A 21,120-nucleotide genomic window follows, 5' to 3' on the forward strand; every position below is an offset into this window, starting at 1 on the left:
GGCCTTTTTCTGTATATGTGGTGCTGGGGAATCGAACCCAGGGCCTCATGTATACGAGGCAAGCTCTCTTGCCACTAGGCCATATCCCCAGCCTGCTCTGTACTTTTTTAGCTGTTGTTTCCTATTTCATTGTACAGATCTGCCACCCACACCTTATTTGACTAATATTATTTTGAATAATGACATTTTGAATTTTGAATAATGACTAATGCCATTATTCAATAATATCTTATTGAAATATTTATTTCCATTTTGCCATGACAAACCATTTTCATTTTTCCTACTTTCCTCTCCTACTCTCCTTTTCCTTCCCCTCCACTTTCTTCCTTTCCCATTCCCTCCTCCTTTTTCTTCTTCTGTCCTTCCCTCTCCTCCTTTTCCTTTCTTCTCCTTTTCCTTTCCTTTTACTTTTTACTAACTGTTGCAACTTATGAATGGAATGCAAGGCTTAAAGCACAGCAAGGTATGCCTGTGTGCCTCAAAGCTCTTCACTAACACAGTGAATTCTGTGGACTCCTGGCAATGGCTTTGCAGACCTCATTTCCCCTCATCTGTCCTATCACAAATTTTCTCCTTAAAAGGCCATCTGGAGCTGTGGAGAACAAGGCAGGCCCCAGAGCCCTGGCACAATACAAGACACCACACACTGATAGCATTTATGGGGCTAATGCCAGAACCAGACAGCTCCTGAGCAAACACTTCATGCATTGTGTGAAAAGCCGGCTGCTGGAGTCTGTCCAAAGAGGACAGTCACTTCGATGTGTCTCTGATGGTTCTTAGAACTGTGTAGCAGGTCACCTGCACGGCACATAGAAAAAGGCAATGGGCTGTGGTATGGCTCAAGTGGTAGAGCATTTACCTAGCAAGTGTAAGGCCCTGAGTTCAAACCCCACTACCACACACTTACAAAAGAAAGAAAGAAAAGAAGGCAGTGAAGGTGTAACAGGAGGCCAGGCACATTTCCACAGGAGGCAGTACTGTTCAGGGCTTCAGAGCCACTAATTCTGAGCCATTTAACATCTCAGACTAAGGAAGGGTTCAGAAGATGAGGGAATTAACCAGCTTCTGTTCCTTGGGGGGCCATGCCAGGAGCCCACAGCACTGTGAGGATTGGGGTACCTGGGTACTGGGAAGGGGTTCAGACTTGCCCTGGAGTTGAAACTGCTGGGGGGCAGGGAGCAGGGATATTGGCCCTGAGGAGGGGTGCCTCCCACATGGACAGGTCAAAGCACCCCTGGGCCTTAGAAATTATGGCTGTCAGAGCCCAGGTTTCTTGTGGTTGCTGACCTAAGCAGTCAGTAAGGCACACAGGACATTAGAGAGATCGACTTCCTGATTTATGTAACTGTAACCCTCTGTACATAATCTTCATAATAACAAACAGAATTTTAAATATATCAACTTCTTCCCTTCTTTATCATCTGAAAGGGAAAAAGAAAAAGGAAGCAATTGTGCTCGTTTGCTTTTGTGGTTAAGGGGATAAAATGTATTTTCTCAGTCCCACAGTAGTAGATTGAGCCTTTTAGCTCTTTTTTTTTTTTTTTTTTTTTTTTTTTGCCAGTCCTGGGCCTTGGACTCAGGGCCTGAGCACTGTCCCTGGCTTCTTTTTGCTCAAGGCTAGCACTCTGCCACTTGAGCCACAGCGCCACTTCTGGCCATTTTCTATATATGTGGTGCTGGGGAATCAAACCCAGGGCTTCAAGTATACGAGGCAAGTGCTCTTGCCACTAGGCCATATCCCCAGCCTTTTAGCTCTTACTTAGTTCTTGCAAGGAGCTCCCATCCTCTTTCCTTGCTTCAGTGGAAGTCCCTTCTGAGTCTTCTCCTTCCAGAAGCCCCAAGCTTGCCTGTGCACTGGGGCTCTCCTGACCTCGCCAAGCACTGAAGGCAGGATGTGCTGCCGCCGCCTGCTCAGGGCCATAGGCTCAGGGGCATCTGGGCTGGCCACACCACGGGGCCTCTTCTTCAATGCTCACCTCTCAAGCCAGAAACATTAGGTTTTTTTCACTGTAAGTATAAGGACATTTGTCAATATGCTCGGCGAATGCAAGTTTTTGTTTTTTATCCTTTCTACTAAAAAAAAAAAAAAAAAGAATCAGCCAGGCACCAGGGGCTCACACCTACGATCCAAGTTACTAAGGAGTCTGAGACCTGGAGAATCCAGGCTCAAGACCAACCCAGGGGAAAACATCCTCAAGATTCTATCTGCAAATTAATTGGCAAAATGTAGGGCTGGAGCAAGCAAATTAGGCAAACACGGGCCTTGAGTTCAAAGCTAGTAGCAAACAAACAAACATCTACCTTGACCCCAGAACAGGGCATAGAGTAGACATAGTCCCTGACCTCAGTGATAAAGAAATCTCGGGAACCCCACATCAGAACTAGTTGAACTCTGCCCTGCCCCTTGCCATCCCCCAGACAATTTGGGACCTGGCTTCCTCTGGGGGGAGGTGAAGGCAGGAAGTAATGGGCCCTAACCAGCTGTCTCTACTCTCCCGCAGGCCCTGCCATCCCGGTGGGCGTGGACGTGCAGGTGGAGAGTCTGGACAGCATCTCTGAGGTGGACATGGTATGCAACCCCCACCCTGGGCTGGCAGCCTTCAGGAGGGATCATGTGACAGGATGCTGAGAGGGGGGCATGGGGGCCTCAGTGGTGCGGGCTGTGACAGGGTGGTGGTAGGGGGGAGCAGAGTGATGGCTACAGGTGACAAGACAAGGTGCTTGGGAGCTGGCTGTAGCATGGGATTCACAAGCTTCAAGAATTGGTTAAATGAGGGCTGGGAAGGTGGCTTAGCGGTAGAGTGCTCGCCTAACATGCATGAAGCCTTGGGTTCCATTCCTCAGCACCACCTAAACAGAGCCAGAAGTGGCCCTGCGGGTCAGGTGTAGAGTGTAGCCTTGAGCAAAAGAAGCTCAGGGACAATGCCCAGCCCCTGAGTTCAAGCCCCAGGACTGGCAAAAAAAAAAAAAAAAAAAGAGAGAGTTGGTTAAATGAAGGTTCATAGGCCCATTCATAGTCTCTGACATCAGAATTTCTGGGAGTTCTGATATCAGAACTCAAGGGAAGCCTCAAGGGAAGCAAATAACCACTGTGCTGGGAGGATTTGCTGGAGGTAGACATTGGGGTAGAAATTTCTCAGTTCTTGTATTTTTGATTCCTATTTGAGCTCACTCCCCGTGTACTTGCTGCATGTTGGAACCTTGTGTCTCAGTCCTTGTCCATGTTCTCGCCAGGCAGAGTCCCGCACTGCATTGCTTCCCTCCCACCTCCCACATGCAAACCTGACTGTCCTGCAGGGACTCGCCCCTGAGGACAGCACCTTCTCCACGGCCTGCGCCCCAGCTGTGCAGAATTCCTTTGCAGCTGGGGCTGGGAATATGGCCTAGTGAAGAGTGCTTGCCTTGTATATATGAGGCCTAGGGTTCGATTCCTCAGCACCACGTATATAGAAAAAGCCAGAAGTGGCGCTGTGGCTCAAGTGGCAGAGTGCTAGCCTTGAGCAAAAAGAAGCCAGGGACAGAGCTCAGGCCCTGAGTCCAAGGCCCAGGAGTGGCCAAGAAAAAAAAAAAAAAAAGAATTCCTTTGTAGCTTTCTTGCTACAGTTGCCTCTGTGTTCTTCTACCACACTTTCCCTCCAGCCTTCTCAAGCTACCTCCCTCTTATTCTTTAGGTCTCAGTTGAGACAAGACTTCTTCCTGGACTACCTGGTCTGCAGGGTCTGTTTTTCCTTCCTACCCCACACCATCAATTATAATTGTGCTAGAGAATTATCTTGGGGTGTTCTTGTATGTGGTTGTTTCCCATACTTTGCTGTCAGTCCATAGATTTTATTTTGTCTCTCTCGTGTGTGGGACCACTGGGGGAACTCAAAATATGTGGAATGTATAAATGCAGCAGGGGGCATCTAGAGTATGCAAGAAGCTTCTTGCTGTTTGTTTTTTAGTGCTGCAGGTCAAACCCAGGACCTGAGCTCACTAAACTGGCTCTCTGCCACTCAGGCACACCCCAGCTTTTCCCTAGCTCTTTTTTTTTTTGGCCAGTCCTGGGGTTTGAACCCAGGGCTTGAGCACTGTCTCCAAGCTGCTTTTGCTCAAGGCTAGCACTCTATCACCTTAGCCACAGTGCCACTTGAACCCAGGGCTTCTTGCATGCTAGGCAAGCACTCTACCACTAAGCCACATTCTCAGCCCCCTCTTAAGTAACTCAGCACAGCAGAGCTGATGAGATACAGATGCTCCAGCACCTGATAAGGATGGGGTCAGGTGTGAAAGATGCACGTATGGCGGATGCACTAGGGGCCAGGATCAGTCTAAGGACTGACTTCCTTGTAGGCACAACTTTAGTGCTAGTTCTTCTTGTCTTCCTCGATTTCATCTTAGCCCACCAGAAGCTAGCTCTCCAGCCTTCCTCCATCTTCTAGCTAGCTAGGTCTTTTAGGTAGCTAGTTAGCCTTTGGAACTTTGAGTCTTAGTCTGGCTGCAGCATCAGGGCCAAACTCTTGGTTTAAGGTATTATCTCTATAGACATGGAGACTGTAAGAAGATCAACTTCTAGGTGATCACAGTAGGCATTCCACTGTCCATGCTCTCAGCTGTTCATCTCTCCATTTTCCCGTTTAGGAAATACTGTTTTGTAGTGCTGGGGATCCACTCTAGGACCTCGAGTGCTCTACCACAGAGCTATGCCATCAGCCCTCATCTAGTGGACATGTTTGAAGTCCCTACCATCTCCCTTGCCGGGCATTACATATAATGGTGAATGGGAAATCCCATGTGGGCGTGGCCCAGCCCCGCCTTCAAGGATCTTACAAACCTGATGGTAGAAATGTGATTAAGAAGGGCAATTGAATTTTCAGCTTTCTTGCTGCAGTGGAATGGTTAGGCTGGTAGGGAAGGAAGCATGTGGACACAGGTTCTAGTAAGAAAGAGCAGAGCTGGGGGGAAATCCTGCCTTGCTGACCCGCAGGCCAGGTGGATGGCCTGGAGTTTTCATTTGCAAAGCTTGGAGGATGGGCTACTCATTTTTTGGCCCCTACCTCATGATGTTCAAAACTAAAGCCACTCTTTGATGGCAGCAGGGATGTCACATTGGCCATGTGGGGGCTGTGGAGCTGTCACGCCTGCTCTGGAGGCTAGACCTGAGTGTCTGATGCAGTGGAGGGTGGTGGGTCCGTTGGGGAAGGAAGCTGCTCTCTCCCTGGGCTCTCACAGGACTTCACGATGACGCTGTACCTGCGGCATTATTGGAAGGACGAGAGGCTGGCCTTCCCCAGCACCAGCAACAAGAGCATGACATTCGATGGCCGGCTGGTGAAGAAGATCTGGGTCCCCGATGTCTTCTTTGTTCACTCCAAAAGGTCATTCACTCACGACACCACCACTGACAACATCATGCTGAGGGTATTCCCAGATGGCCATGTGCTGTACAGCATGAGGTAACTGTCCTCAGGGCCGGCATTCCCTTGTCCGAGGCCATTCCAATATGTATGGTTTGTCCCTTTGGTCCTAAAATGTTCAGCACAGTGGTTAGGTCTGTGGGATGGCTTAAGTCTTTGGATAGCAGTCAGCATTGGCTAAAGATGAAGCAGTCCCTCTGGTAGGTGGTGAGGTGGTGACTTCCTCTTCATCACTGGGATGAAGGCTACTTTGACCTCAATGAGTAGGTGAAGGCCATAACCTATGTACTTTCTACCCCCGAGAGTCTACCATTCTAGTTGACTGGTAATAAAGATTGAAAATACAGTAACAGCTAGATGCTAGTGGCTCCCCCCCTGTATGCTAGAAGGCTGAGATCTGAGGATCATGGTTCAATGCCAGCCTGGGCAGGGAAGTCTGTGATACTCTGATCTCCAATTAACCACCCAAATGCTAGAAGTGGAGGTGTGACTCAAGTGGTAGAGTGCTGGCCTTGAGCAAAATAAGCCAAGTGAGAGCATGAGGCCATGTGTTCATGCCCCAGTATCAGTGCGTGCATGTGTATGCATGCACACAGACACATAGACACACATACAACAATAGCCGTTATTTCAGATTGGCTTCTACAGTAACTTCAATATTTTAACAGTCTTATTACACATCTTCCTGGCCTACCTGTATAGTTCAGCAGAATTAAATGCTAATACTAGGCACTTTCTGGCTTTGAGTTGAAGGACAGTGATGGGTGGAAGAGGTCAGGTGCCTGCCATGAATAGCCGGCAACTTGCTTACGTGTGTTTCCAACGTCGGAAGTAGACTGGGGGAGGCAGCTGCTCCAGGCCGCGGGCTGCAGCTCCCTTGCTTTGGGCAGACACAGGAGACACTAACTCAGTGTCAAGCCAACACGTGCATTTTGGTTGTGTAGGATTACAGTCACGGCCATGTGCAACATGGACTTCAGCCACTTTCCTTTGGACTCCCAGACCTGCTCTTTGGAGCTGGAGAGCTGTAAGTATCAGTGGCTCCCATTCCTTTCATTCCTTTACTCCTTGTCCAATGTTGTGCCATCTTAGAAACCCTGAGTCTTAAGACACTGTTCAGTCTGAATGCATCTTTACTCTGGCACAGGATTTCCTTGTTGCTTCATCCAGTTTAGAGGCAGAGGACTCACATTCACTTTATCTGCTTCTCCTTAAAGATGCATATACAGATGAAGATTTAATGCTGTATTGGAAGAATGGTGATGAATCCCTGAAAACAGATGAGAAGATCTCCTTGTCCCAGTTTCTGATTCAGAAGTTTCACACGACTTCCAGACTTGCCTTCTATAGCAGCACTGGTAGCTAACTTTTGCACACTCTGATTCAAATGTGGAAGAAAATGCATTAGAATTGCTTTTTCTGCATTACTAAAAGAATTCAGAGTCCAAAATACAAACAGCACTTACAAACAAAAGGAGAGAGAGAAAGAGAGAAGGGGGGGTAGGGCTATCCTCTAAGATCCCTCCCCTAGAAGTAGCACAACTTAGCAAGCACCCTATACAAGACATTTTGTTTTAACTGTACAACTATTCAAGGATGGGGAGCATATTTTTCCTTCCTTCCTCCCTCCCTCTCTCCTTTCCCTCCTTTCTTTCCTTTCGTCCTCCCTCCATACCCCAGGTGCTAGGGTTTAAGCCCAGAGCCTCCTTTATGTAAGGCAAGCACCCTTGCACTTCAGAGTCGCTTCTATCCTGTTTGTTTTGTTTTTGAGATACAGTCTACAGAACTTTGCCTAGGCCAGCTTTGAACTTTTGATCTTCCTGTCTCTGCCTCCACAGTAACTAGGATTACAGGAGTGTGCCACCATACCTGGCCATATATGATTCTATAATCTGATTGCTGACAGCTTCCCAAGGAAATGTGATCTACCCCAATCCAATTTCTTTTTTGGACCTGGGGCTATGTTTGAAGTTTTAGAAGGATCCTTTTGCCAATTCTCCCCCAAATCTCACCTTTCACTCATGGATTCATTTTTCAGAGCTCCTGTCACAAAGTATGGAAGATTGAGTGACTGAAACAACTAGGATTCACTCTCACAGCTGTTGAGGCCAGGGGTCCAAGGGCCGCACTCCCTCTGATGGCTGGGGAGGATGCTTCCTGCCTCTCCAGCCTCGGTGTTGCCAGAAGTCCTTGGCATCTTTGACTCTGACTGCATTACTCTTGTTGCTCTGTTGTCACACAGTGTCCCTGTGTCTGTGTGTTCTCACGTGGTCTTCCCTGGGCTTCTGGCTCCAAGTTCTCCTGTTTTGACAGTACGCCGATCATTGGACTGGGGCCTCCCTGCTCCAGTATGACCTCGGCTACCTGATGGCAGCTACATGTCAAATTCAGCATACAAACTCATCTTGATGAGTCCTGGGAGTTAGGACATCCATGTATGTTTTTAGGGGATACAGTTCAGCCCACAGCAGTTGGGAAGTGGCCATAGGACCCCAGTAGGTCTTGTTTCATTGCCCTTTATCCCAGCACTGAACAGCCCGAGCCCTTCAGTGTGAGGCTTTGAGCTTCTTCTGGCTTCGACATAGACAGCATGGCTGTTCCCCTGCTCCACCTACACGTCCCTGGCAGGAACGTGGAACACTGGAGAATGGGGCCCTGCCAAGGCTGTGCTCATGACAGGACAGCCCCAGGCCTGCGCTGGCACATGCCATGGGCCTCACCTCCATCCATTTCTTTCACCCTGACTTTCTTTTCTTGGCAAGTTCAAATCAACAAAGCCATTGTTAAGAGTATCTTTTATAACCTCGATTATGTGCCACTGTCTTAACTGCTTTGTATTATTTTACTAATTTCTACCCAACATATCTATGGTGTTTGGTATTAATATCGTTCTTCCCTATTTACAGATGGGGAAACTGAGACTCAGGGATTAAGGTAGTTATTGAAGGTGCACAGCTGGTAAGACAAGCAGTCTATCAGAATCACTCTGTGTGTGTGTCTTAGGCATTCTCTACATTGGGATAGCATGCTTGTCTGTCTTGTTTCCACTCAAGCCTTCCTAGAGTACAGATCAAAACGTGTCCTCTGCTCCTGTTATTTGCTATGTACCACATGGAGGTGGCGATCCCATTCAGAAACCTGCAGGTTCAAAGCTCTCCCCTGGGCTGGGAATATGGCCTAGTGACAAGAGTGCTTGCCTCGTATACATGAAGCCCTGGGTTCGATTCCCCAGCACCACATATATAGAAAACGGCCAGAAGTGGCACTGTGGCTCAAGTGGTAGAGTGCTAGCCTTGAGCAAAAAGAAGTCAGGGACAGTGCTCAGGCCCTGAGTCCAAGGCCCAGAACTGGCAAAAAAAAAAAAAAAGCTCTCCCCTATCCTTCAGTGTATTTCTTAGAAGGAAGGATATGAAATAAATAATCCTTGAGAGCCAGGAAGAGCCTATACAAACCTAATAAGCAATATGATTCACTTGATGAATGCCAATCTGAGTAAGGAAAACTGGCAAGATTGGACACACCACCAGATGAATTAGTGATTGTTTCTACCATACTTGAAGATCACCTATTTATCCACACCACTGAAAGCACCTTTGCATGCAAACAACCAGAAAGCCACTCAGCAGTCTTTTCTTATTGACCCAACCCTCCCTTCCAGACTCAGTTCTCACCTTCCACTCTGTCCCCTCAAAATGTTGCTCTGAGTGCAGCCCGAAGGCCACCTGCCTCCAGCTGTCAGAGGAATGTGCTCCCCAAGCAGATCTCGGGGCCCCCTGCAAGCCCAGGGAGTCAGTCCTCGGTGAGGAAGCACACAGGTGCTCATCAAAGTTGAAAGACCATTACTCTTAGTCCATGCAGTTCTCTTGGTATAAAGCAGAATGCCAACTGGACACTCTGAGAACCCAACAACCTGTGGGCTCACAAAGCCTTTGCTTCTGGCCAGAAAACACCACTTTGAGAATCACTGCTCTCAGTCAATGTTTCTCAACTATTGCAGCACATGAAAAAAATTTTTTTAATAAGCTATCCATGGCCCAGCCATGCCAGTGGCTCACACCTGTAATTCTAGCTGTGAATTTGAGGCCAACCCTGGGCCAAAAGTTTGTAAGACTCCATCTCAATCAATAAAAACCTATGCAAAGTGGTGCATACCTGTCATCCCAGCTACATGGGAAGTGGAAATAGGAGGATCACAGCCCAAGCTGGCCCAGGAATACGTGCAAGACCCTATTAGAAAAAGAACACAAGCAAAAGGGGCTGAAGGATGGCTCAAATGATAGAACCCTGGCCTGCCAAGCATGAGCTGAGTTCAACCCTAGTACTGGAAAAAAAACCCAAAAGATACAAATGGCATAAAGATCACCATTTTGAAAAATGTACGCGTACAGTTTTTAAGTATAGAGATCACTGGCAACAAGTATGTTTACAATGTTCTATCTCTTCTAGGTTGGTACAACCGACTTTACATTAACTTCACGTTACATCGCCACATCTTCTTCTTCTTGCTCCAGACCTATTTCCCTGCCACCCTGATGGTCATGCTTTCCTGGGTGTCCTTCTGGATTGACCACAGAGCTGTGCCGGCCAGAGTATCATTGGGTAAAGCAATTGACGAGGCATGGTAGGGTGGTTATTATTTTTTTCCAACTCATCAGTAGGTAAAGGAAAGATAAAGTCATTTTTCAGAGGTCTTAACTGATGGGCTGTTGGAAGCAGAAAGGAGAACATTTTGGCCTACTTCTTGCCCACCATTCAGATGACATTTCACCTTCCTCTACTACACTATGAAAACCTCAGGGAGTTCAAACAACACTCACTTGGATTGCATCCATTCAGAAAGCCATAGCCTATTTGGGGTAAAGACTCCCCCAACTGGCGGTATCAGAGCTCAGTGCTTAGGTAAATAAGATGATTCTTCAAATGTCAAAGCGGGACTGTGTAAATACCAAACCTTCCATGACAGGCCTTGTTTACACAGCCTGAAGGGTGGCAGGGCCCAAAGTACATGATTTCTTGATTTCAGGGAAGGGAAATTTCAGCTGCTTTGTTGAGAACTGTGGTTTTAGCGCCTTTCCAGGTCCTGAATTCCAGAGGAGAATTTATTACCCGGTTATGTTTTGGACTAGGTCAGCTTGAGCCCTGAGGACTGGGAGGGCTCATGGCAAAGCACCGTGGAATAGAAAGTAATGTGGTGGGCCTTCGCCAAACTTCTTCAGTCTTCAGGGATATCCTATGAGTGCTGTTTTCTCTTTTTTTGGGTCAGTCCTAGGGCTTGAACTCAGGGCCTGGGTGCTGCCCCTGAGCTTTTTTGCTCAAGACTTTAACTCTCTAACTTGATCTACAGTGCCACTTCTGACATGGTTGGCTTAACGGAGATAAGAATCGCACTCATACATTTTTGCCTAGGCTGTCTTGAACCGTGATCCTCGGATCTCTGAGTAGCTAGGATTACAGGCATGAGCCACCAGCACCCAGCCCTGCTGGTTCCCTGATGTTCCTTTAGAGTTTGCTTGAATGAGATTTCTAATTCCACATTAGGGTCTGGACTAGCTGCAGCTTTCCTCTCCTGTCCGCATGTCACCATCACAGAGGGCCTGTCTCCCCAGATAGCTGAGAGAAGGGGAGGGGCACACGAGGGAGGTAGTGTGTGGGGTGACAGACCAGGCTGCTTGGGGAGCAGCTCCTTGTACCAGGTGGAGATGCATCTGGGGACTTTAGGATGGCGAGACGTGGAGTTGTGATTCTGGGAGATGTGTGCACTGTGCTGGCTGCTGTTGGTAGGGGAACTGAGACTGAGTTTTGCAGGAATCATGACGGTACTGACCATGTCCACAATCATCACGGGAGTGAACAGCTCCATGCCCCGTGTATCCTACATCAAGGCCGTGGACATCTACCTGTGGGTCAGCTTCGTGTTTGTGTTCCTCTCGGTGCTGGAGTACGCAGCCGTCAACTACCTGACCACCGTGCAGGAGTGGAAGGAACGGAAGCTGCGGGAGAAGGTAACTACCATGAGGCAAGGGTCTGGGGCCGGCACTGTGGGCAGGTGAGGAGAGTTCCTTCACTTCCTCCTTTAGGTCAGAGCTATGGGTGGGAAGAGAAGGAGGAGGTTGGTCAAAAAGGACTGGTATGGGAGTAATGCATGCAGAAAATAGAGATTTTATGTCAAAAGAGAGTTGGCCTATTTTAGAATGGGTGTTAGCTTCCACCCAAAGAATCCCAGAAAGCAGAAAGTCTTTGTACAAAGACAAGGAACAGGAAGTTGAGTTTAGACCCAACTCTGCCACCAATGCTGGATTCATTTTCCTCATTTATAAAGAAGAGATGACAGAGCCCTCATTCTACCATCTACAGCATTGTAAGAATCTCAGGGGATAGCTTATATGGAAGTTGTCCTGAGCCCTTTGCTTCCAATCCAGGGAAGTGCTGCTGGAGGGGTACAGGATAGGATCTCCTCTACCCTGCTCCATTGTGAAATTCAGCTGATTATCGTGTGTGTGTGTGCCACTCCTGGGCACTCCCTGAACTCTGGACCTGGGAGCTGGGTGCTCAAGGCTGGCGCTCTACCACTTGAGCCACAGTGCCACTTCTGCCTTTTTCTGAGTGGCTTATTCATGATAAGAGTCTCACAGACTTTTCTGCCCAGGCCGGCTCCAAACCGCAATCCTCAGATCTTAGCCTCCTGAGAGCTAGGATTACAGGTATGAGCCACTGGTACCTGGCTTAGGCTGATTATCTAGACATGACTAACACACCACACGTACCTTTCTCTTCTCAGGAACAAGCTGAGAATGAAAACGAAATGTATTTGTCCTAATTTTTTTTTTTTTGTATTTCCTGATTCTAACTCCAAGTCTTAGGAGAAAAGTCTGTTTTCATTTCAGAGAGAATTTCAGTTTTTAAAGCAAAGAAAATCCCTGTACTTTATTTTATTAAAAATAAATACATAAACCCCACTGTCAGCACCTCTGTTTTATAGGTCTGGATGTGACTAAATCTAAACACCTTCCCCAGGCACCAGTGGCTTACACCTGTATTCCTAGCTATTCAGGAGGTTGAGATATGAGGATCATGGTTCAAAGCTAGCCTGGGTAGGAAAGTCTGTGAGTTTTTAAATCTCCAATTAACTACAAAAAACAAAACAAAACAAAAAAAAACAACCACCTAGAAGTGGAGTTATAGCTCAAGTGGTAGAGTGCTAGCCTGGAGCACAAAAGTTCAGGGACAGCACCTGAGTTCAAGCTGCTTGGTACATGCCACCAGCTCTTGTTTTACACATAGCTGGGGCTGGCCTTGGACCATGATCTTTCTTTTTTTAAAAATGTATTTATTGTTATTATAAAAGTGATGTACATAGGGGTTACAGTTACATACATCAGATGAAGCGTACATTTCTTTTTGAACAATATCATCCTTTCCCTTGCTTCTCTCTGTTTTCCCCTCCTATCCCCACCTACAAGTTATATACTGTAGTTCATTTTCAACATAGTATCTAGTGAGTACCATTGCTGAATTTGTCCCTTTGTCCCACCAATTCTGTGCCCTCTGTTAACCTCTCAAAGAGCAATAAATGAACTAACACGGTAAAAGGAAAAGAAAGTAAAAATAGCAACAGAAAAATAATTTCTTTTTTTTTTGTCCAGTCCTGGGCCTTGGACTCAGGGCCTGAGCACTGTCCCTGGCCTCTTCTTGCTCAAGGCTAGCACTCTGCCACTTGAGCCACAAGCGCCCCCTCTGTCCGTTTTCCATATATGTGGTGCTGGGGAATCGAACTGAGAGCTTCATGTGTAGGAGGCAAGTGCTCTTGCCACTAGGCCATACTCCCAGCCCCCAAAAATAATTTCTTCTTCTTTTTTTTTTTTTTTTTGGCCAGTCCTGGGCCTTGGACTCAGGGCCTGAGCACCATCCCTGGCTTCTTCCTGCTCAAGGCTACCACTCTGCCACCTGAGCCACAGCGCCCCTTCTGGCCGTTTTCCATATATATGGGGCTGGGGAATCGAACCGAGAGCATCATGTGTAGGAGGCAAGCACTCTTGCCACTAGGCCATATTCCCAGCCCCCAAAATAATTTCTTGTTTCCATTTTCTGGAGTTCATTTTGTTAAATATTTTATATGATCAGATGCACATAGCTATGGTGCCTTTGTGCACCACAATCTTTCTACTCACCTCTCTAGTTGCTAGGATTACAGCATGAGCCCAACTCTTAACTCTTACATGTAACTTAAAAATAAATTGTCATGGAGCTTGAACTCAGGGCCTGGGCACTGTTCCTAAGCTTTCTTTTTTTTTTTTTTCTCCATTTTTTTTTCGATCTCCCTATTTTATTTCCTACTGTGGCGAGAAAAACAGGGGTGCCTCACTACACTCACCTATTGGTTAAGATGGGAGCTCATGAACTTTTTGCAGTACATGCTGGCCTGGAAACATGATCCTTCCTAGTAGTTAGGATTACAGGACCAAATCACCAAGGCTTGGGTCTGCCTCAGTTTCTACAGTGCTGGGATTATGAGTAGAATCAGCATGCCTGAGCTTTCTTGATCAAGGATAGTACTCCATAACTTTGAATTACAGTGCCACTTTGGAGATAAGTCTCATGGACTTTCTTGCCCAGGCTGGCTTTGAACTGCAATTCTCAGATCTCAGCCTTCTGAGTAACTAGGATTATGGAGTGAGCCACCAGCACCTGGCTACATGTAACTCTTGTGAGAACAGTCCTTTTCCTAGTCTCTCTCTCTCTCTCTCTCTCTCTCTCTCTCTCTCTCTCTCTCTCTGTGTGTATGTGTGTGTGTGTGTGTGTGTGTGTGTGTGTGTGTGTGTGTTTCTGCATGTGTTTCTCTGTCTCTGTCTCTTTGTTTTTGTCTGTCTGCCCAACCCCCGTTAGTGGTGCTGCGATCAAACTTAGGTCCTAATATATGCTATAGGCAAGTGTTGTGCCACTGAGCTATAGTCTCAGCCTTTCCTAATGTTTTGTGCTTTGTCTTTTTCTTTTTAATTCCTGAACAAAGAGGTGGAATCCTGCACTAGGATCAGAATATATGGCTTTAAATTCCTGGGTCAAGCTGGGCCTGAAATCCTAGAATTTGAGAAGTAGAGGAAGGAAGTTTGAGATCAGTCTGGGCTACAGAGCTAAATTGTGCTTTAAAACAAAATAGCACCTCCCTCCTCAATTTCTGGCTCTGAAATGCAGAAGAACATGCAGTGGGCATGTGCTAGAGTAACGGACCTTTGATTAGTTAATTCTATAGCAACAATCTCTCAGTTTTGGCCTCTGCATTTGGGGTGGCCTCCAGAGTCATTCTCAATTCTGGTTGTACAGGATCAGCACCGGGGAGTTTTAAACTAATGAAGCTAGAATGGGGCCTGGGCATGGCTCTGATGATTCTCACACACCAGGGAATCACTGGACTCAGCGCTGTGTGTAGGTCGTCTAGGTCCATCTCCCTATACTTCTGAGGAGCTGTGGGGCTCTGCTGGTCTCACAAGGCCTCACGGAGCCCTTTGTCTTTGCTGCCTGCAGTTCCCATGCATGTGTGGAATGCTTCATTCAAGAACTATGATGCTGGATGGGAGCTACAGTGAATCTGAAGCCAACAGCCTGGCTGGGTACCCAAGAAGCCATATTCTGCCAGAAGAAGAAAGGCAAGACAAAATAGTGGTTCACCTGGCCCTGAGCAGCGAGTCCAGCTCCAACAGAAAGAAGGGGCTTCTCAGGGGCCAGATGGGGCTTCGCCTCTTCCAGAACACCCATGCCATTGATAAATACTCCAGGTTGATATTTCCTGCCTTTTATATATTTTTCAATTTAATCTATTGGTCAGTGTTTTCCTAGGGGCTCCCGTGCCAGGACATCACCAGTGGATGCATGGACCTGCTGGCCCTGTGCCCCACACCACACCATGGCCAACACCCCTTGTCTGAGTTCAGGGGTCTCCAGCTGCACTTAGCACCAACCTTGCTCATACTATGTCTGTGTCACACTTCTCAACTCAACTTTCTTCTGTTCTTGAGTGCAAATCTGTTTAGAAACATTCCTGTCCTATTAAAAAAAACTGACTCAAATGCTTCCCAAATGTTCTGAGACCCTCATGAAACCTAGAATTAAATTGAGGACAGAAAAGGAAAATGAAGGACAAACTTGGTGTATTTTGGGTAGGAAAAAAGAAATCAGGAGCAACAATAACAACAAAAAAAATCCATGAACCCATACAAGGAGACCAAAGTGCCTACCTGGAAAGAAAAAACCTCACATCCTAAACAGGAAATTATTTGGCCAGGGTGAATCTGATCATTCACATGATTTCCTATTAGAAGCAATTATTTATTCATCCATTCAACCATTCATTAAGTACTGAGGTTCCACCCTGTGCCAGGAGCTATGGAAATGGACAAATAGTATTTTTCCTCAGACAGCTCTTCCAGGCTCACCATAATAATCATCATCATCATCATCATCATCATCATCATCATCATCTCCCCATCCAAGTCCAGACTCCATCCCAGGGAGCCTACCTACTCTAACCACATGGTAGTGATCCTTTTCTATAAAGCAGCGAAGTTCAGAGTTAGGAAGGCAATCTGATTTATTGATTCTATATTGAGTTGTCAATGGCCATTCCTCTGACCTTGTTATGGGAGATTGCTAGATAAGCTAAGTGAATCTCTAATTAGTAGAATTTTAGGTGGTGTATAGGACATCACTTTGAATAGGGGGCCCTTCCTCTAAATCATAGCACTTGGAGTCAGAAGGCTACTTGGGGAGTCAGAGGGGATGTCCACCTGGGCTGACCTGCTCACTGAAGGCCATCCTTCTATTCTCTCCCTTACTACCAGCTCCTTACCTCAGTCTAGGTATTTGATCAGAGTTGAAAAATGATTGAAAAAGATAGGGCATAGCTGGGTGCTGGTGAGTCATGCCTGTAATCCCAGCTACTCAGGACTCTGAGATCTGAGGAATGCAGTTCAAAGCCAGCCCAGGTAGAAAAGTCCATAGACCCTTTTTCTGTGTGTATGCCAGTCCTGGGACTTGAACTCAGGGCCTGGGCACTATCCCTGAGCTTCTTTTGCTCAAGGCTAGTACTCTACCACTTGAGCCACAGAGCCACTTCCGGCTTTTTCTGTTTATGTTGTGCTGAGGAATTGAACCCAGGGTTTCATGCATGCTCGGCAAGCACCCTACACTAAGCCACATTCCCAGCCCTAGGAAAGTCCATAGACTCTTAGTACCAAAAAAGCTGAAGTGGAGTTGTGGCTCAAGTGGTAGAGTGCTAGCCTTGAGCAAAAATACTCAGGATGGGGGCTGGGAATATAGCCTAGTGGCAAGATACACGAGGCCCTAGGTTCGATTCCCCAGCACCACATATACAGAAAACGGCCAGAAGCGGCGCTGTGGCTCAAGTGGCAGAGTGCTAGCCTTGAGCGGGAAGAAGCCAGGGACAGTGCTCAGGCCCTGAGTCCAAGGCCCAGGACTGGCCAAAAAAAAAAAAAAAAATACTCAGGATGCACCCACGCCTGGAGTTCAAGCCCCAAGACTGGCACAGAAAAGCAAAAAAGAAATGAAAGAAAAACAAAAGAAAGAAAAAGGAGAGGGCAACCATGTCTTAAGTCAAGTGAGCTCTGACTGTGCTATCTGCTCACAGCTCAGGACTCCCTGGGGCAAGGTTAGTTCCTGAGGACTGGCATGCACAAGAGTACTAGCCCTTCCAGAAGCTTTAGATCAAGGGCCTGTGGCTACCAGATCCTCAGTTCCCTCAGGCTGACTGTGCTTTCTTCTATGCACTTTGGTTCTGTTCCGTTCCCTACCACACCCTCCACCCCCGGGTTGATTCTCTACCCATTTTCTCTGTTCCTCTGTTCTTTATTACTTAACTATGATTTATTAAGACTTCAAAAAGTTCTTCAAATTTTCTTCAGAATACATACTCCACACCCAAAAGCTCCCTTCGTTCTCTTGGCACAAAACTGGCTAGTCACTTGCTCCACTCGTCCCTTGACAACATTGAGGTGCAGATTCATCACTTCTGGCTACCAGCTCTGATTTTCTCTGAGCTTCTAAAAGCTGTGGGATAGGGTAGGGTTTAAGGAGCTGGGCTCAGCTGAGCTCGTGCCAAGCCCCACTATGAAATATGCTGCCTTGGGTGACTGAAAATTGGGCAGGTTTCCAAGACCATCCTAACCCTATAGAACTAGAAACGTTTACTGTGCTCATGACCACAGTTTATTAAATTAGCAAAGGAAAGAGGTACATAGTGGTGAGGCCAGGAGAAGCAAGCGCAGAACTCTGAATTATCCCCCCTCCCCGCTCCCACCCTGGGCAGTGGAGACGTGGGGATTGCACTTGGAGCCAAGCATATACTCTAGCTTCTGCAGATTTCATCACCACTAGCCTCATGCCAATTTAAATTTAAGTTAGAGTTAAATCAGATTTAAAACTCACTTCCTAGCTGGGCACTTGTGGATAAGGCCTATAATCCTAACAGGTCTCCTGTGTCGGAGACTGAGATCTGAAGATCATGATTTGAAGTCAACCAGGGCAGAAAAGTTCATGACACTCTTATTTCCAATTAAAAAGCAAAAAACCTGAAGTGAAGCTGTCGCTCAAGTGGTAGTATGTGTTCCTTGGGCAAAAAAAAAGCTAAGGGACAGTGCCCTGAGTTCAAATCCCAGTACTGGCATATACACATGAAAGGAAGATTTCTTCCTTTCTTGGAAGGAAGGAAGAAGAAAGAAGGAAAGGAAAGAAGGAAGAAAGAGGGAAGGAAGAAAGAAAGAGAAGACTCTCGAGTTGGCTTTGGACCACAATCCTTAGATCTCAGCCTCCTAAGTAGCTAGGACTGTAGATGTGAGCTACCAGCACCTGGCTAAATTTTAGTTTTTGATGATTCTGTCGTCTTTACCTATGTATGGTATATATATATATATATATATATATATATATATATATGGTATATATATATGCATATATCTTTAAGAGGGTGAGGGGAGGGCACAAAACTTAAAGGAAAAAGGGTAAAAAGCTGCAGCAGTGGAGCTCAGTGGACATCAATAAAAGTGAACTATGCAACTCCTGGGTGGAGATGACAGGGAGGGACTGGGAGAGAACGAGGGAAGGGAAGACACTGTATGAAAAAAATGCACTCATTGCCTGACTTATGTAATTGTAATCCCTATATTAATCACCTCTATATTAACAATACAGTAAATTTAAAAAATATATATGTGCTATGATATCTAGTAAATTAAATGACAAGAAAGTGATCAGAGATATGTTAATTTCTTACCATTTTCCTGGACTCCCTGGCAATCTTGAACAGGGCTTGAATGCTCAGGTGAAAGGGGTACCCTTATTTCAATAGGAACAAACTCTTCATTTTGGCTTTGGTTCATCAACTGTTTCTGGTGAAACCTAAAAATCAACAAACTGACACTTACAAGTTCGCTAACTAGGTAACTTCAGTCACTGGCAAATTATACAGTCTCATTTGAAAGCACTGGGTAAAAAAAGGTTAAAACTTATTTTTAAATTACATGGATAGACACTATCACATGCACTTACTTGCCTATATACAAACATTTAAAGTCAGGGTCTCTGGTAGCTAACTACTAGAGATGCAGATGTAAGTCTGAGTTCAAACCCTATTCTTGGCAAAATAAAAAAACACACTACTAAGTGTTTCTAGCTATGTTTCTTAATATTAGTGTTTAAAAGTCCATATGCTGCACTTACATTAAAGAGCCAAAGATTTCTTAAAAAACAAACAAACAAAAAAGAGAAGACTCAGCTCCTCAGTTGAACTACCCGTGCTTCAAGCACTGTGCTGAGTGCCACAGGGACCAGTGGCTGCTGTGTTAGACGGTGCAGATCTGTAGCAAATTTCCACAGTTGTAGACCATTCTGGTAGCCAGTACTCTAGAGAGAGAAATCAGCCTACACAAAGGCATGAAGGGAGAGGAAATTTGAAATTGCAGAGAGTATGGTCTTTGGGGAAATCATCCATTTTGGCTGGATCTCAGGCTGTGGAAAGGTGGTAAGACACCTTCTCTTTCCATAGTGCTAGGGTTCGAGGCAGGCCCTCACAAACCAGGGATAAAGGGGACATTTTTTCTTCCATACTTGATGGTACAGGCATCTGGACTTGTTTAGAAACTTTCATCTCTAGAGACTCTCCCAGGCCACCATTCTGCTCAAAGAATGATAATTACATTGTCGTCAAATATGTCATATTGTTTTGGTTGTAAGTCTTAATTCCAACACCACTCTGCTTCTGACTATGTTGTCCTCCTCAACTGTGGCTTTCATAACATGGCTGCCTGCTGACAAAAGAAATAAAGTGTATTTTTGCTAGCTTACATATTTAACTGGAATTAATTCTATAGCAAACATATCTGGAATCCTGAGCAGTGTTTTCTCTTGTGGGACCATGATATGATGATACCATAGCATTTAGCACTGACTCAATGGGGTAGAGTAGTCTTTCTTTGACTTTGCTTAAGAAAAGTAGGAAATTAGAAGAGATGAACTGGAGGCATCAATGGGAGCAGAAAACAGAACTAAAGAGACATTGAGAATATGGAATGACTCCCCCTACTGGCAGGAAGACAGAGGTGCAATCATTCATTAGAGATTCTTGAATGACAATTCCAAAGTATGATCATATGTAAGATGTACTCATAGTCTATGTATTCCTAGGAGAGAAAAAAATTCCACTAATGATATTATGACATGCCAATAATAAAAGAATAAATCTTGATTTTTTAAACCAATATTAAATTGTGAAAAAGTGTTCATGCTAGAACTAAAGCAATGGATATTATACAAAAATTTTACAAATTATACAAAATTTTGTTGACATCAAGGGGCCAGTGTTTATTGTCAAGGCTTGGTTCTGGGAGATGGGATGGTGGCAGATAATGTCTGAGTGGAAAGCACCATCAGCCATTAACAAGCTTATACTGCACTAGGTGAGGTTCAAAAGAAGGAATGAGCAATAGACTTTGATGAGTGCTGCTTGTGGTAAATGTTGAGCAATTCAGAGTTACCATTTCAATTACTGGAAGAGATGGGGAGGGGATAACTTTGGAGGAGGAAAGCTCAGGTGTGTTCAGGAGGCAGTGCATACCCCTCATCTGTATTGCACATGAGACAAGATTGGAAAAGTAAGTCAGAGAAAGAAGGCTTTTGAGAAGAGAAGAAATAACACTTTGGAAAATCAATTGACTTGCCAACCATACAAACTGGTGTAGTTTCAAACCCTTTAATTTCCACTGATGAAAATCTAAAAATGTTAAAACAAAGAGAGGTTTATTGGAAAGAAATTATAGGGGTCCATAGAATAAAAGAGAACCAGAGAAGCTCTGGGGATTTACAGGTTTAGCAGTGGGATGCGATATGTCCCTGGAATCATCTCTCCATCATCTCTCTCCCTTCATTCTTACTGTAGTCAAGTTTCTTTACCTGGTGTGGGGGAGGCAGGGAGAGAGTAAGAGGATAACCCCCTGACATCACAGGCTCACCAGCCTTCTCCTGTTGTGGCCTTAGCATCGAGAATACTTAGAATAAACCTGAGGAAGGAATTTGCCTGGTTTGACCTGGGCCACATACATTTGAAGATGATCAGAGCTCTGTTCTGTGATTAAGTTGAGAAAGTTAGGAACCTTCTAAGTCACTTTGATTTGGTGAATATTTTTGTAAATGTCTACAGAATGTGAAAAATACAGTGCTGCTT

The 21,120-nt window shown here is 45.7% G+C and overlaps 1 protein-coding gene across 1 annotated transcript in view; it reads left to right on the forward strand.

Annotated features, from left to right (window-relative positions):
• Gabrr2 (gamma-aminobutyric acid type A receptor subunit rho2) overlaps positions 1-15,498 on the forward strand; it is a 31,545-nt gene extending 16,047 nt beyond the window's left edge. Inside the window, exons 3-9 of the mRNA XM_048353846.1 lie at positions 2,502-2,569; positions 5,212-5,435; positions 6,341-6,423; positions 6,614-6,754; positions 9,843-9,995; positions 11,202-11,398; positions 14,916-15,498. Coding sequence (XP_048209803.1) covers positions 2,502-2,569; positions 5,212-5,435; positions 6,341-6,423; positions 6,614-6,754; positions 9,843-9,995; positions 11,202-11,398; positions 14,916-15,227 — 1,178 coding nt within the window. The 3' untranslated portion in view covers positions 15,228-15,498. The remainder of the gene's footprint in view (positions 1-2,501; positions 2,570-5,211; positions 5,436-6,340; positions 6,424-6,613; positions 6,755-9,842; positions 9,996-11,201; positions 11,399-14,915) is intronic.
• The last annotated feature ends 5,622 nt before the right edge of the window (positions 15,499-21,120 follow it).

Source organism: Perognathus longimembris, chromosome 9, assembly GCF_023159225.1.
Source record: "Perognathus longimembris pacificus isolate PPM17 chromosome 9, ASM2315922v1, whole genome shotgun sequence".
Lineage (NCBI taxonomy): Eukaryota > Metazoa > Chordata > Mammalia > Rodentia > Heteromyidae > Perognathus > Perognathus longimembris.